The sequence below is a fragment of the Moschus berezovskii genome, chromosome 25, assembly GCF_049115385.1.
Source record: "Moschus berezovskii isolate FMDL1 chromosome 25, NW_MosBer_1.0, whole genome shotgun sequence".
NCBI lineage: Eukaryota > Metazoa > Chordata > Mammalia > Artiodactyla > Moschidae > Moschus > Moschus berezovskii.
The window spans coordinates 31,322,307-31,339,851 of record NC_142484.1 but is presented as its reverse complement, the minus strand read 5'-3'; the positions used below and the strand labels follow the sequence as shown (position 1 = coordinate 31,339,851).

Sequence of the window (17,545 nt, the reverse complement as noted above, 5' to 3'; positions counted from 1 at the left end):
TGCTGGGGGGGGGGGGGGGCGTTCCCCTCTCCCCTCCCCACAAAATGCTAGAATCATCAGGTATGCGCTTCTGCGTTCTCCATCTCAGTTCGGCCTTTCCACAACGTTGTAAGAGGCATCTGCATCCCATGAGCCCCAGAGAGTTCTCATAACCTGCGCCAATAAGTTGGAGCGCTGAACAGTTTTGACCCCGGTTTCTTGTCCTACACCATCTTGCCTTCCAATTCACTATGAAATAGTATTTTTGACTCAGTTTTGCCTCCTTGATTCTACAGATCGTAAGAATTTTCTTCTACTGAACTGCTTTTCCCAGAGGCAGTGTGGAAACCAGCAGAACTTTATTTTCTGATAATAGTATGTTAGTTGCTCAGTCGTGTCCGACTCTTTGCAACCCCATGGACTGTTGGGGTTCTCTGTCATGAAAGCCCGCCAGGCTTCTCTGTCCATGAAATTCTCCAGGCAAGAATACTGGAGTGGGTTGCCAGTTCCTGCTCCATTCTGATAATAAGAGGACCCTAAATTAATGCAGACATGAAAACAATTCTCCACTTTAAATAGATGAGCAGTACCACTCCCAACCCCCACCCATCCCTAGAATGAGAAACTTGACTGCACTGCCAAGGCTTTGGGCCCTTAGGCTATCTGTGAAATGGGAATAATACACCCCACTCAAATCTGGAGATTTGTAACGAAGATCATGTAATCAAGGAACGTATGCCAAGCCCAACACGTAGTAATCTTTTTTTTTCCTTCTCCCACCAAGGGGGTGAGAGAGTTAATGAAACTCTTGGAAAGCGGATCACTCATTTCAGCCAGAACCTGACCCACTGAAACCTGAAACGAAGGGGGAATGGACAGGACAGGGGAGCAGCCCTCGGGGCCCTGGCTGACGACCCTCTGCGAAAGGTCGATTCACCACCGAGGGCGCGCAGTCCCTGCCCATTACCCCACGCCCACCAAGGGCGCGGCCGCCTGCTCTGCTGACTGCCTGAGGCTTCGGAAAAAAGCCCCCGGGGGGCTCGGCCGGCCGCGGGCGCCCCCGGGAGCCTCGGGTCCAGGGCGCGAGGCGGTGTCCGCGTCCCCGCAGGCGGCCCGCCCGGGGGCGCGGCGGGCTGTGGGCGTGGCGAGCGCGCGCCGCCCTTCCTGCCGGGGCGCCCCCGCCGCGGCCGGGCCGGGAGAAGGCGCGGGCGCGCGCGAGGCAGCCGGGCCGCGCCGCCTCGTCCTCGCCCTCGCCCCGCTGCCGCCGGCCGCCCCAGCCCCTCCCCTTCGCCGCGAGCCGCGCACCGCCGGCCGGCTGAGCCAGCGGCCCGCGCCCTAGTCCGCCGACCCCGCGGCGGGCTCCGGGCGGCCGGCAGCATGAGCGGCGGCGGCGGCGACGTGGTGTGCACCGGCTGGCTGAGGAAATCGCCCCCCGAGAAGAAGTTGAGGCGCTATGTGAGTGCGGGCGGGGGCGAGGGGCGCCCCGCGGCCTGCCGACGGGCCGGGCGCCCCGGGAGGGCTCGCGGGCGGGGGCGCAGGAGCGGCCGGCGCGTCCCGGGGCCGCTGCACACCTGTCACAGGTGCGCCGCCAGGGGCGGGGCGGGCGGGCGGCCAGGCTGAGGGTGCGGCGCCTCCCCGCCAGCCTCCCCGTAAACTAAAGCCCGTATTGAAGTTTGTATTGCTTGTTTTCGGAGACCGAAAAGAGTTGATTCCCGGGGCCGGGGGGTCCGTTATGACCCCGAGCGGCTCCAGCCTGCGGGGCTCGGGGGGTGGGCGGGAAAGAGGGGGCGTCGGCCGAGGGGCCGCGCGGCCGGGCCCCCCACAAAGGGCGACGCGCCTCCCACCCTTTCCCCCCGCGCTTTCCCCGCCCGCCCCTCCCGGTGGCCGCCTGCTTCCTTCCAGTCCGCAGCCGCTGCATCACGGGCAGCGTCAGCAGCATGTGCAGTCGGTGTATTAAGTGACTCATTTGTTTGTCCCCCTTCTTTGCCTTTATGCTGTATGTCTCTCACATGCATCCCCCCACCCCGCGAAGGTGACACTGCAGTTTGGTCTGCTACAACTGGCCCGGCTTTTGTGTTGTGCAGCCCTTTTGCGTCTGGGGTCAGGAGAGATCAAGGGTCTCAGTTGCCAGGTGGTGCTAACCGACAGTGTTTACTGAAATTACCGGGACAGCCGCTCCCTTTGAAGTGAGAGGCTCCACTCCTGGGGAGGGTCGTGCAGCCTGGTGTGAGCAGTGAGGGGTCTGGTCCGCACCACCCTCCCCCGCACCCCGCCGCCACCAGAAGATGCCCAGCTTGGTGGGGTCAAAGTACAAGATGGTGCCAGTGACTGAGATTTGGCTGAAATCAGCCTTGGGTTATTCGACTGAGTTTGGAAATAGAAGTAAGGTCGCTAAAAGATGTCCGGGTCTCCCGTCCTCTCCTCTTCCCTTGCTGTGAAATGCCCTTGTTAAACTGCCTGTTCGTGCTGGACTCTGGGATCGTTCCCACAGCGTGGAAGTGAGCTGTTGCCTTCCAGCTGCAGTGCATCAAGGGAGCTCTGAATAGACCCTGCCCGCTGTCAGCTGCACCCGTGGCTGTCCACAGGGGGAGAGGCAAAAGCTTACCAGAGTTTCCTGTCTTGGCTCCCCAGATCAGAACCAAGGGACTTCTGGCCTCTGGATTGAGGAAGTGACATTCTGTTTTTCAAAGGAAGTGTTGTTGGGGAGTGCAAGTGAGTGTGTATGTAAATGAAATCAGGCTCTTATTTAGATCATCTGCTGGGGGAAAAAAAAGGATTTAGCACATGACTTTCAACAGTGGACACAGATTTTAAATATAGTAGGGTTTAGACAATAAAGTGTTCATCTCAGTTTTAAAGCTCATTTTCAGAGATGTCCATGTAGCCAAAGAACTATAATTGTTAAGAAAGAAGCTTTTCTCCTCTTGAGGGTCATATCGGTTCATTAGCAAAGGTGCATTTTTATATTAGGTAAGAAGAGTAATTTGCTATTAATCTTTTCACAAGTGTAAAACAAACAAAAAATCTTCCACCCCAAGAGCTTCAGAAGACTGTCAATCAAAGTGTAATACCATACCTTACCAGCTAGTAGAATAAAGTATCCAGTAAAAATGAGACTTAATTGTCAAGTTAAAACACTGCCCTAAACAACCTTGAAACTTTGTTTTTGAAACAGTTTGCAATTTGACACTTTATCTGCATTGACTGATAACTACTTCAACTCTATCACCCAGACACTCCTGATCCATTTCTTGGGTATTTTTGTTTCCAAGCAACTTTAGCTCAAAATAACCCGGTTCAGAGGCTTTGCGGTCAAGCACCTTTTCCCCTCATTTGAAGTACTTGACAGCCTTAAATCATAAGATGAAGATCACTTCAGCCTTTTCGTTATCTCCCACATACTGCAGACCATAAGGCCAAACTAGTAACAGGTTTTCTTAGGCCAGGGTGTGATGTGTTCTATTGGTATGACTGGAAGTCTCCCCTACTGTGGATGTTCACTTGTCTTAGTTGAAGCTGAGCTGGTTTGTGTAACCCTAAACTCCTGGAGAACTGTCTTCCTTTATATCTTCTTTTCTTTGGGGGTTTTGAGAATTTCTGTTTTAAGTTAAAACTGCCAGCTCCCTCTGTTCATTAGAGGCCCAAGTTTACTAGAACCAAAGTAGGAAGTTTTCTAACCCCATAACTAAACACACACCCCCAAACTGTTGCTTATTCTGTTATATATGTTCCGTCCGTTCGTCCGTTCCGTCGCTCAGTCGTGTCCGACTCTACGCGACCCCGTGGACTGTAGCCTACCAGGGATTCTGTCCATGGGATTCTCCAGGCAAGAATACTGGAGTGGGTTACCATTTCCTTCTCCAGGGGATCTTCCCAACGCAGGGATCGAACCCGGGTCTCCCGCATTGGAGGCAGACGCTTTAACCTCTGAGCCACCAGGGAAGCCCGTTATATATGTTAGTCTTGTGATATTATAGATTGAGAAATCTTTATTATAAGAATGTGTTCGGAATCTGAAACAAGGCAAAAAGAAGTTTATGAAATAGATTACAAAAAATATACTTTTTATTTAATTTGGGTTGGTGGTAGGTATAGGGGTTAAAAAACTAATCAACTTGAAGCTATGGAAAATGTATGTTAGTTACCAGGATCAACTTTAGGGATTCCTTCATTAATGTGTGGTCTAAGTTATCAATTGTAAAAAAGTGTAAAGGGTCTGTTCATTATTTGCTGTGTGCCCTCGAGGAATTACCAAAAAAATGACCTCTGGGAAATGTAAGTATTGCTTCGGGGGTGACATAGTATGTATACAGTGAGAGGCTGGCAGAAGGAACTGCACTCCCATCATTGCACAGTCTGCATGTGTATGTGTGCATGCACGTGTGAACACACACGTGTGCATGGATGTAAAGTTGAAACTATATCTTCTTGAGGAAAAGAAACTTGTTGACACACACTGCCCGGTTATTTTCTGTTGTTTTCACTGGGTTAAAATATTAGGGGAAAAGATAGGCAGCAGCACTGCCCCCTAGTGGCTAGTTTGGAGAAAATTGTGTATTGATGCTAAAGAACAACTGACTTAAGAAAACTCTTGTTTGTTCAGTAAGCTCATTTATTAAAAAATCTGTGTCCCAGAAACTGTATTAGATTCTGGGAACAGAAGTTAATCCATCCCTTCAGTCTTAGCGGATGACCTTGCCTTCCCCTTCAAAAAGAAAACCAAAGCTTTTAAGGGAGTACCTGTCTACACATACTGCAGCCACATTTCTAAATTTACCTCTACTGTCCCATACCCACCACATCCTTAACCTGTGATTTCTTCTCCATGTTAATATATCATTTCAAGAGTTTTATGTAAGTGGGTTCACACAGTGTAACTCTGGAGGATTGGTTTTTTCATTCAGCGTAAATCACTGGAGATTCATCCACAGTGTTGCACGTATCACTAGTTAGTCCATTCTTTTTCATTGCTGAGTAATATTCCATGGCGTGGATGTGAAACAGTTCATTTGTTTAACCACTCACCCATTGGTTACATTCTCTTTAACGGCCAGGGTTGCTGAATATCTTTTCATATGATTATTTGCCACCTGTATATACTCTTTGGTCAAATGTCGCTCTTCAAGTCTTTTGTCTGTTATCTATTTGGATTCTTTGTTTTTTACTGTGGAGCTTAAAAAAGTTTTTTTTACATAGATTTAAAATTATTTATTTATTGACTTTTGGCTGTGCTGAGTCGTTGCTGCACGAGCTTTTCTCTAGTTGCGGCAAGCAGGGGCTACTCATCACTGTAGTTCGCGGACTCCTCATTGCGGTGGCTTCTCTGGCTGCAGAGCACAGGCTCTAGGGCATGAGGGCTTCCTTAGTTGTAGCTCATGTGCTCAGCAGTTGGGGCACACGGGCTCAGTTATCCTGAGGCACGTGCAGTCAAACCTGTGTCTCCTGCATTGGCAAGTGGGTTCTTCACCCCTGAGTCACTGGGGAAGCTCTCTTATTGAGTTTCGAGAGTTCTGTATATGCTCAAGCCATCACTTCCTATCAGTACATGGTCTGCAAATATTTTCTCCCAGTCTGAAGCTTGTCTTTTCATCTACCAAACTGGTGAAGAGGAGAAGTTTTTGATTTGGATGAAGCCCTTTTTACCAGTTTTTCTTTTTACAGGTTGTATTATTTTGGTCAAATACAAGAACTCTGTCTAGCCCTGTTCCAGAGATTTTCTCTGTGTTTTTCCTCCCAAATATTTTTATTTTATATTTTTCACTTAAGTCCACGATCTAAGTTAATTGTTATATACGATGTGAGACCTCGATTGAGATTTTTATTTTATTCATGATTTTTATTAATATTAATAGTATCATTGTTACTTGGGAGTGGATGCTTGATCGCTCTAGCTCCATTTGTTGACACAACTGTGCTGCCAGGCTCTTCTGTCCATGGGATTTTCCAGGCAAGAATGGGTAGCAAGTTGCCATTTCCTTCTTCATTTGTCATAAAGTAGTTGGGTATATTTGTGTTGGTCTGTTTCTGGGTTCTCTGTACTGATCCGTGGTTCCCATGTGTCTGTCCTTCTACGGTACTGCATACTGTTGATAACTCGAGCTTTTTGATAAGTCTTGAAATCTGGTACACTGATTCCTCCACTTTATTCTTGATCAGCGTGTTCTTAAATTTTTCTAAAATTTGAAAGGTCATCACATCGTTAGAAAGCTTGAACAATATTGAAGTATAAATAAAAATTACCTGTAATCCCATTAACCTTGAATTTTTCTTTAAACTTATCTTCTTCTCAACAGAGAATGTGAATGTAACAAATATAGTTTAGTTCAGTAATTTATCAAGCAGCCATTACATGCCGAGCACTCAAATCCTGGGATTACAAAGAAGAAAAAGAAAGGCCTCCTGGAGAGATGCCCATAACTAGAAGGAAGCCAAGAGAGGAAAGCTTTCCAGCCAGAGAGACCACTGACAATGGAGGCCAGGTGGCCAGGACCTGCGTGGTGTGTGTCCAGGGACACTAAAAACAGTTTAGTGTTGCTGGGCCATCAGCAGGATGTTGAAAGTAGAGGGCTGTGAGACTGGAGAGGTAGGTGAGAGAGAACGTGTGGACGGAGAAGTAAAAGTGGCCAGCGGTTCATGAAAATGAACTCACGGTCAAGACTCATTAGGGAACTGCTAATCAAAACCATAATGAGCTATTCCTTCACTCCTGTTAGAACAGCTGTTCCTCAAGAAGACCAGAGACGGCAAGTATTGGCAAGAATACTTGCCACTGTAGAGTAAGGGGAACCCTTGTTTTAGTGTTGGTGGGAATGCAAATTGTCACAGCCACTGTGGAAATCAGTGTGGAGGCGGCTTCCCTCGTAGCTCAGTGGGTAAAGAATCCAGCTGCAATGCAGGAATCCAGCTGCGATGCAGGAGACCGGGGTTCAATCCCTGGGTCCGGAAGATCCCCTGGAGAAGGAAATGGCAACCCACTCCAGGAGTCTTGCCTGGAAAATCCCATGGATAGAGGAGCCTGGCAGCGCGGGCTGCAGTCCATGGGGTCGCAAGAGTCGGACAGGACTTAGCGACTAAACCACCACCACCACACTAAAAATAGAACTGTCATATGATCCAGCAGTTCCACTTCTGAGTATATATTCAAAGGAAGTGAAAATAGGATATTGAAGCAATATGTATACCACAATGGTGATTGCAGCATTATTCACAACAGCCAAGATATGAAAACAATCTAAGTGTCCACTGGTAGATGAATGGATAAAGAAGATGTGATCACACGCACACACACACACACACAATACAGTAATATTCAGCCATGAGAGAGAACGAAATCCTACTATTTGCAGCAACATGAATAGATCTTGAGGGCATTATACTGAATGAAATAAGTCAGAGAAAGACTAATACTGTATGATCTCACTTATGTATGGCATATAAAAAATCCAGACTTAAAGAAATAGTAGAATGCTGGCTAGCAGAGACCAGGGGGTGGGGAAATTGAAGAGATGTTAATCAAAGGGTACAAACTTCAAATCAGAAGATGAATAATTTCTGGAGATCTAATGTGCAGCATTATAATTTTAGTTTATTGTACACTTGAAAATTTCTGGGAGAGTGTACCTTAAAGGTTCTCGCCACAGAAAAGAATGTGACGTGAACGAAGGTGTTAGCTAATGCTACAGTGGCAATCATATTGCGGCATACGTGAAAAGTGAAGTTGCTCAGTCATGTCTGACTCTTTGAGTAGCCTGGTAGGCTACTCAGTCTATGGGATTTTCAAGGCAAGACTACTGGAGTGGGTTGCTATTTCCTTCTCTCAGAGATCTTCCTGACCCAGGGGTTGAACCCAGGTCTCCCGCATTGTAGGCCGACGCTTTACCATCTGAGCCACCTGGGAAGCCCGCAAATGAATCATATCAAATCGTATCAGCATATGATACGTATGCAGCATATCAAATCAGCATGTTGTATACCTTAAGCTTAGCACAGTGTTATATGTCAATGATATCTTAAAGCTGAGGGGAAGAAAAGAACAGGGGAGAAGGGAGGTCTGCAGAAACTAGAGTGAATTCAGGAATTGTTTCTAGACCATCCTGCCACAGCTATATTCCAACATATTATTTGAGTATTTAAACAAAACTCTTTCTAGTCCCAGTTCCTAGGAGAGAGAACTATATGGAAATTCCTTTTAGCAGTTTTGTGTTCTGTGGTCCTAATCACTGGATTGAGTCTTTGTGTTCACAGCATCAGAGAGACTGCTCCATTCCAGGGCCAGTCTCCTGAGCTTCTTGTCACCAGCTTTGGATCAGAATTCCTCATTTGGAAGCAACCCATATGTCTATCAACAGGTAAAGTGTGGATATACATATATTGGAATGTTACTCATCCTTAAAAAGAAAGGAAATTTTTACACAAGGCCATGATGCAATATGGATGAACCTCAATGACGTTATACTAAGTAAAATAAGCCAATCCCAGAAGGACAAATTGTGTAATTCCACTCATATGAAGTACCCAGAGGAGTGAAATTCATAGAGGCTTGCCAGGAACTAGGAGGAGGGAAGAATGGGGAGCTGTTGTTTAATGAGTACAGAGTTTCAGTTCAAGATGAAAAATTCTTGAAATGGATGTTGGTGATGTTAGCACAACAGTGTGAATATTTAATGTCACTGAACTGTACACTTTAACATGGCTAAGATGGTAAATTTTATGTTATATGTATTTTTCCACATGTTAAAAAACTCCTTATTTGTTAGTACTTGGTGCTGCTAGTACTTCTAATCCAAGAGGAAAAAACAGGATGGAATCTCCACAGCCTTGAATGATAATGGAATGTTCTTTCAGGGATCTAAGGACCAGAGGGAGTAAAGTTGTACAAATCATAAAGGCACGCCTGCTGCTTTGCTTAATGAAACAGCTTTGATGTTGCTGTCTGTCTCTAGCTGACCTTTCTCTAACTGGAAGGGAATAATGGATTATGGTAACCTCAAGTTTATGAGAAATGCTGAGAGAGTATAGGTTCCTGAGCAGGATAATTGCCTGCATCCAAACTAACATTGACACGTGTTTATAGAGTGTATTTTTTATCTTTTACCATCCAAAGGGGATAAATCAGTACTAAACCCTTCCTTCAAGGAATTTACAGGCTACAGATACCAGAAATATACATGTGAAACAGCAATGTCCTTATATGGAGTTGTGTGGTCCAGACAACAGGTTTCATGGAGGTGAGAGCTCTTAGCCTGGAAAAAGATTGAAGAGCTTCCTGGAACAGAAAGTGGGGATGTGAATTGAACTCAAAAGATTTGGACCTAGAAAGGAACTTGGAAATTAAAATGGGTAGGGGGCAGTGTACATGGCATTTGAGAGGCAGTGGAAATTTACCCAGACTGGAGGAGTCTATAGCAGAAATCAAAAAAAGGATTGAGAAGTAAGTGGAAAGCTGAGAATAGTCCATAAAAGTAGTCCTTAGATGGTAGAATGACATTTATTAATGAAGAGCATCACTCTAACTCCGTATGTTTTTGCCTCTCAGATAGCCACTCCTTCAGTGCAAAATGTCAGTGGTATGTTGACATGGTTTATCTTCAGAAAACCTCTGTCTTAGTGTTTCAAGGGGCTCTGAGTCCTTGAGCAAATGAGGTGATTTTCTGAGTCTACTTCCTTGTTTGTAAAAACTGGCGAAATACATCTTACCTCTCTGGGCTTGAGAATCTACTGGATAACATATGAAAAAAAAAAAACAACCCATGATGTCTAGGCTAGAGTAGGCCTTTAATATTGATGCATGTGGCAGTAGGGTCTGATGTTTGTTTATATTTCTTAACCATTCCATAGGCATTTAGGACATGAGCATGGTTGTCTTCACATCCCTTTCAAGTTTGAGTTAGGCCTGAGGTTTACAATGTCAGAATGTAAGTGGAATTCCCCAAGCTAGATACTACATCCAATTGTAAGGAGTTATTTTTTTTTCCCAAAAGGAACGTCCCAAGGGTCACCTGATCTCAAGGAAGGAAAATGAAACCACATGGGGTTTTGTCTGAAGCTATAACCTTGTGTGCTAAGTGATATAAAAATTAATGTGTGATTCTGGAGCCCATGTTTGAGAATGACTTAAAACGCAAAAACTTCCAAGTAAGTGGTAACCCTTTAAAGCTCTGATGTCTCCTACCTCCCAGGCCCCTCCAAAGTGAGCCCTCTTTTTGGCTTGTTTCTGTGGCACTTTTTTTCACTTCTAGTTTGGACTCTTGTTGGGCTTTTGTCTGTCTCCCTTTGCGAGATTACGAACCTTTACATTATAGTGTAAGCACCAGCTGTAAGCCAGGCACATTCAAAGTCACTGTCATTTTTGCTTTACAACTACCCTCCCCCCACCCCCAGTTTATGTTTGCTTCTCTTTATCTACCAGTTGTCAAAATATTGGATTTAATAGCTTTCAAAGTGATTAAGGTGTTTTGGAGTAGCATTATGAGCTGACATATTTATACACATTTGATATATTTGAACTGGTTCTGATTGTTGTCCGTACTGATGTCCAGCTTGTACTATCTTTAGCTAGTGGGAGCCTGTTCAAGTTGGTTTCTGAGTCCTTTTGACCTCACCTTACTAGCATTTGATAGTTTCTTTGTTATCTGATAACGACAAGATGTTCCAGGCCTATCTTGTACAAAGATGTTCCAGGCCTGTCTTGTACATTTCTGATCCAGACTTGGAATTAGCCGTTTCCTGTAAGAATTCTTTTAGTAAAAATGGTATCTAGAAACCGTCATGGGCTTGAAGGGGTGCTTATTACGTTTGTCTGGTCACACACAGAGTTCCAAATACTATCAAGACTTCATCTCATTGGCTTCATCTGTCCCTTTTACTGTTTCTTTGCTGGAATATTTTAAAGTAAATTTCTCGACGTGTACATAAGTCTTAGAAGCGTATATGTGAAAACAAAGGAAAAAAAGATGTGTGAATATATCATACCTTGTGTACAAATTTCCCCTGGTTAGACGTGTGCGTTACTTCAAGTTATTCACAGCTGTCGGCAGTATAGGCTCATTCTGTTATCAGGTGGAGCATCATTTGAGAGTTTCACCCTAGCTGGAAAGTCACAGCGTTTAAGTATTGCCACAGTACACTTGAAAGGTTTTCTTGGACAGGCAGTCTGTATAACTTTCCTTAGCCTACCTTGGAGAAACATCCTCATTGGAGCTTTGCTGACTTACAAGAGCAAGGGAGAGGGCTAAGTTTTACATACAGTAGTGAAGAGATTAATCTTCTTTTGAGGACTATAGGAATGAATCTGTTACTTTGATCTTTTGACATAATTTTCTAGAGGAAAATATGAATATAGGCTCAATAGATATATAATTTTTTGCATACCAACAAAGGCTACAGTATGTTGAGTTCAGTGCCCATTAAGATACTATCATTAATGAATAATAGGTCTGCAGTGTCCATGGTATTCCCTTCAGAGTTTTCGGTCTTGCTGGGGAAGCAGCATGGATTTTAATGGCAAACAATACAAATGGCAAAGACCAGTGTTATAAGAGCCCAGGAGAGGCTGGTATAGTGTGGTCAGCGATTCCAGTGTCACAAGACATATGTTTAGATTTTACTTGCTGGGGAATCTGCCATTTCACCTTTCTGCACCCATTTCCTTATGCATCCTTAGCTCCCCGTTCATGTGTCACCTTGTGTCAGCCTTTCCTGCCTTGTCGGCCCCATCAAAATGAGTTCTGGAGCCCCTTCTCCGTGCTCCTGTGTCACTGGACCCCCCAGTACCACTGTTAATTTATGCTGTGCTTTCCCCGGGATGGTGTCTTCTGGGGCGTGCCCTGTCCTTTTTCCTCCTTGTAGCCCAGGATCCTAAAGCACAGTGAGTTACTGCTTGACAAGGACTCTCCATGCTTTTAGTGTCATAGTGTTAGTCGCTCAGTTGTATCCGACGCTTTGTGACCCCATAGACTGCAGCCCACCAGGCTCCTCTGTCCATGGAATTCTCCAGGCAGGAATACTGGAGTGGGTAGCCGTTCCCTTCTCCAGAGGATCTTCCTGACTCAGGGATCGAACCCAGGTCTCCTGCATTGCAGGCAGATTCTTTCCTGTCTGAGCCCCCAGAGGACTTTATATCTTTTTAAGTTTTGAACAAATATTACTTTAGGGTTGGTTACATTTCTTTGGAGAAGAAAGAGCTTGAGCTAGAATTGGACTGAAAGTATGGTGGGTTTTTTTTTCTCTCTCTCTTTCAGCAGCAATTTGTGGAAACTTGGGATAGGCTGTAAAAATTGAATTTTTGGTAATATTTCAATTTTAATCATATAATAAAGTTATAAATACAGAATATTATTTTTAAAAATCAGAGACATTAATAAAAAGCACCTGTAATACTCCTACTATAGCATAAACTTTAACATTTTAGTGTATATCCTAGTCTCTTTTTTCTTATGTTTATATGTGATTTGTGTATTTTACAAAATCAGAGCAAGACTGTACCACCTTTTATATGCTTAAGTTAATATAGTATTGAAAGTATCTCCCTGTGACACAAATAGTCTTCTAAGACATGGCCTTAAATGGTTGTTTGGGCATAATGTGTCATGTGTGCTGTGCTTAATTGCTCAGTTGTGGAATCAATATAATTCATATTAGCAACACTAGATATTTTGCTGAAACTAAATTGTTGTTTAAAATGTGGATATAGCCCTTACTCTTCTGGAGGCTGTCTGCTCTGTGTCCCATTCCTTTCTTTGTTTGACCTACAGTGAGTTTGTCTAGCAAGCCATTTATTTAGCTTTTAATAAGTATGACCACATTATTTATATGCCATCACCTCTGTCCTTCTTTCTCATTAGTCATTAGCGTATGAAATTTAAAGAAGTGTTGTGTTAGTTACCTAATTGTGTCCGACTCTTTGCGACCCCATGGACAGCAGCCCGCCACGCTCCTCTGTTCATGAGATTCTCCAGGCAAGAATTCTAGACTGGGTAGCCATTCCCTTCTCTAGGGAATATTCCTGACCCAGGGATTGAACCCATATCTCTGGCAGTGGCAGGCAGATTCTTTACCTCTGAACTTCCAGGGAAGCCCTGAACAAGTTTCTTGATCTTTTAAGAGCTTTCATTTCATAATCTGTGAAGTGGAGACAATGATAACTTTAACCAGTTAATTGAATAATTTTAACTCAGAAGAGTGTAAACATGAACGCTTTTGCCCTCCTCTAGTCAGAACTCCCAATTGTACTTTGTCAAAATCTCCGTTTCCTCTGGGGAAGGGGTTCCCAACCTCCAGGATCTAATGCCTCATGATTTGAGGTGGAGCTAATGTATTAAGAAGAGAAATAAATTGGACAATAAATGTCATGCACTTGAATCATCCCAAAACCATTTGCCCTCACTGCAGTCCATGGAAAAATTGTCTTCCTCGAAACCAGTCTCTGGTGCCAAAAAGGTTGGGGAGCGCTTCTCCAGGGGCCCGATCCCTGATGAGACCTAGGGCAGAGTCCACAGGCTTCTCGGTCACTCTGGGTCACTGAAAGTCCATCATTGTAAAATCTCACTGTTACCTAGTTGAAAGCTCCTACTCCTAGTACTGTCCAGACTTGTGACTCCGGGGGTGTGAAGTGGGAAAAGGTAAATTTGTCTGTCTTTCTACTCTTCTTCCCTGTTTCTTATCGGTTTGGGGGTGGGAAGATATATAAGTATGTCTCGTGTATTTCTTCCTTGCTGTTGTCTCAGCTCCAGTGGTTGGTTTGTAAGGATGGGCTAGAGGGAGAGAGCCAGGAATAAAGTGTCCCTTACATGGCTGCCCTTGGGTCCTCCTTGACAGCATCTGCAGGTTGCCTGACCAGCACTGCCTGTGCACACTCCCCACACTTGTAAGCTCCCTAGAGGATAGGCTTTTCCCCACTGTGTGTTCTCCAGACACTGAGAGGAAGCTGGTGTTACATTCTTTCAGTTTCTTTTAGGCCAACCCTTCCCTCTCGGAGAAGGCACTGGCAAGGCACTCCAGTACTCTTGCCTAGAAAATTCCATGGATGGAGGAGCCTGGTAGGCTGCAGTCCGTGGAGTCGCTAAGGGTCGGACACGACTGAGCGACTTCACTTTCACACATTGGAGAAGGAAATGGCAGCCCACTCCAGTGTTCTTGCCTGGAGAATCCCAGGGACGGAGGACCCTGGTGGGCTTCTGTCTATGGGGTCACACAGAGTCGGACACGACTGAAGTGACTTAGCAGCAACCCTTCCCTCTACTGGCACCCCACAGCTGGATTCCACTTACCTAATGGACAGCTGACTTGGGTGGGAACCTGGCAAGAGGGCTTAAGGTCCTCAGTGTCCATGGGACTTCTTGATGGAGGGGACTCACATTCATGCCAAACGTGGGGGAGCAGCATTGGTGCCCCTCCTCACTCCGTTTCTCCCTTCCCCGTCCAGGATGATCCAGGGCAGATCTGTAAGTCAGCTGCCTGAGCAGATGTTCACCAGGCCTTACAGTTTTTAGAAATTCTTGTCCCAGTTCTTTTTTGTGCGGCACCCATAAGCTCTGTAGCTGATTGACTTAGAGAAGCCCACTGTGGGAGTAGGGAAAGTACCATCCCAGAGGGTGACACAGCGCAGTAGGCCAGAGGATCCAAGGTCCCCGCTCCTGTCTCTGCTCTTCCTTCTGTGGGCTGGTGGGGGGGGGGCAGTGCAGGGGCACAGATGGGGTTGGATTAAAAAGGTTTCATACTGTACTTTCTTAATAAAATCTTGAATGAGCCCAGCCTCAGTTATTGACTGCTCTCTTTCCTTTGTGGCCTCTGTTTGCCAACTTGGTGCAACTGGAAAAGTCACACTCAGCAGTCACTTCAATAACTACTTTATAAATTGCTGTGGTATTAACTGTGATAATGTTGGGCACATTGTAAGCCCTCTGTAAACGGAACTGTCACAGTTATTGCAGTCCTATGTTTATTTAACTCTTCCTTTGTTAGATCTTTAGGTAGTTTACTGTTTTCCACTCTTTTAAATAACAGTGCGATGATCTTTATAGCAAAGACTTTTATCCTTAAGAAGATTCCTGTAAATGGAATGTCTAGTTCAAAGAGTGGAGTTATTTGCATGGTTTTTGTTATATCCAAATTGCCTCTCAGAAAGGATGGAGTTTTTATTTCCCTGATTCTTCTTTGATACCTGATTCTTCTTAGATAACAGGTAGTATAATTATTGAAAATATTTGACAGTCTAACAAATGAAAAAGGAGTCCCTTGTTGTAATTTGGATGTATTTGATGGCTACTGGTTTGAATACATTTTCGTGTATCAAAGACTCATTTTTTTTTTTTAACAAATTGCTTGTTCAGATAATAGTTGCATTTTAATACAACTGGGAAGATTGAGTGGCTTTGGGTGTGAAAAAAGGTGCCGTAGGGGAGTTCTTAAAATAGCTTGAACAGGGAATCTCCAACAGGAGGGAGGGAAATAAATGACCAGACCTGACCAGACTTTGCTTTTACTTAGTAGTTGCTGTCTGAGAACTTTTAGCTCCAATTCCATGGATTTCCCCGGGGCAGGCTTCTCATCGCAATTCAGTGGCAAGACCTCCCTAGAATGTCACCTACTTTGTGCCACTCCCCGGTCCCCTCTTGAAGGACATGCAGATTCTCACATCATGCCCCCATTCCTCTGTACAGCTCTGAGGGTGTTGCTGTGACTGTGTTTTTAGACTGCTTCTCTTAATTACGTGGGAATCTCAAAGCAACAGGTTTTTTTTTGTTTGTTTTTGACCTCTAGTGTTTGGCACACAGGCACTTAGGCAAGAAGTAAAGTGACGAGTAGGAACCATCCTTTCTGTCTGGCAGCTCGCAGTTTATTAAAGAAAATAGACATCTAAACTTAATAAATATAATGGAGCACATTCTTCTGTACTCGGGGTTGTAGAAAGTGTTGCAGGAGAGTGGAACAGAAGGATTAATGTCACTTAAAATGGGGCCACAGAGAAAGCTGCAGCAGAAATGACAGTGGTGCTGGGCTTTGAAGAATGAGTAGGAGTTCATCAAGCAGATGGGAGAGGAATGTTTCAGGGAGAGCAGCTTAGCTAAGGTCTAAAGATACAGGCAGTTGAATGTGGAAGGAACGTATGTAGAGAGGGAGGCAGAATGAGGCTCCAGTGGCCGCCAGGACCCCATTTTCAGTCCCTCTCCTCACCATGATCCCTTTGTCTTGTCTAGAATGTCTCTCCCGTAATCTCCTCAGACCTCAGCAATCACTCTGCAGAGTTACTGAATAGCCATTATACACCATGCACCAAGGAAATTAGGCAAAAATGAGTCATTGGGCAACCTTGAATGGCATCACGTGAATGTTAGCCCCAAGCTGAAAATCATCACAGGAGTGTGGTATCTCATTTTGGACTGCTAAGATTCCAAATAACTGAGGCATTTTCTATTGTAGCAGCTGTGGATGAAACAGATATTCTTAATAATCAAAGGAGTATTCCAGTTTCTTTTCAGTTCAGTTCAGGCGCTCAGTTGTGTCTGACTCTTAGCGACCCCATGAACCACAACACGAAAGGCCTCCCTGTCCATCACCAACTCCCGGAGTTCACTCAGACTCATGTCCATCGAGTCGGTGATGCCATCCAGCCACCTCATTCTTTGTCGTCCCCGTCTCCTCCCACCCCCAATCGCTCCCAGCATCAGAGTCTTTTCCAGTGAGTCAACTCGTCGCATGAGGTGGCCAAAGTATTGGACTTTCAGCTTTAGCATAAGTGCCTCCAATGAACACCCAGGATTGATCTCCTTGCAGTCCAAGGGACTCTCAAGAGTCTTCTCCAGCACCACAGTTCAAAAGCATCAATTCTTCGACGATCAGCTTTCTTCACAGTCCAACTCTCACATACATACACGACCACGGGAAAAACCATAGCCTTGACTAGACTAGACGGACCTTGGTTGGCAAAGTAATGTCTCTGCTTTTTAATATGCTATCTAGGCTGGTCATAACTTTCCTTCCAAGGAGTAAGTGTCTTTTAATTTCCTGGCTGCAGTCAGCATCTGCAGTGATTTTGGAGCCCGAAAAAATAAAGTCTGACACGGTTTCCACTGTTTGCCCATCTATGTCCCAAGAAGTGATGGGACAAGATGCCATGATATTCGTTTTCTGAATGTTGAGCTTCAAGCCAACCTTTTCACTCTCCTCTTTCACTTTCATCAAGAGGCCTTTGAGTTCCTCTTCACTTTCTGCCATAAGGGTGGTGTCATCTGCATATCTGAGGTTACTGATATTTCTCCCGGCAATCTTGATTCCAGCTTGTGCTTCTTCCAGCCCAGCGTTCCTCATGATGTACTCTGCATATAAGTTAAATAAGCAGGTGACAATATACAACCTTGACGTACACCTTTTCCCAGTTTCTTTAGTCCCCCATGATAACAGTTTCTCTCAAACCAGCCTTAGGCAATCAAAGAAAATATAGCTTCATATCTTTTTTATATCATTGATCTGGTTTTCTGTCAGTTCTCATCTGTTTTTCCAATTTTTTTTGCTTCATAATAAATCTTTGGACAAGATAAGGCGTGCCCAAAACTTAGTGGCATAAAGT

At 44.9% G+C, this 17,545-nt stretch overlaps 1 protein-coding gene and 1 long non-coding RNA gene across 4 annotated transcripts in view; one reads left to right on the top strand and one right to left on the bottom strand.

Moving 5' to 3' along the window:
- The window catches only part of LOC129549045 (uncharacterized), a 28,832-nt gene extending 26,148 nt beyond the window's left edge, over nucleotides 1-2,684 (bottom strand). For 2 of the 3 annotated variants that reach the window (XR_016036414.1, XR_016036413.1), the window contains exon 1: nucleotides 2,585-2,684. This is a non-coding gene — a long non-coding RNA (uncharacterized LOC129549045). The remainder of the gene's footprint in view (nucleotides 1-2,584) is intronic. The other variant, XR_008684437.2, reaches the window with a different exon arrangement.
- Nucleotides 1,167-17,545, top strand: part of GAB2 (GRB2 associated binding protein 2) — a 183,383-nt gene continuing 167,004 nt past the window's right edge. Inside the window, exon 1 of the mRNA XM_055416084.2 lies at nucleotides 1,167-1,434. Coding sequence (XP_055272059.2) covers nucleotides 1,357-1,434 — 78 coding nt within the window. The 5' untranslated portion in view covers nucleotides 1,167-1,356. The remainder of the gene's footprint in view (nucleotides 1,435-17,545) is intronic.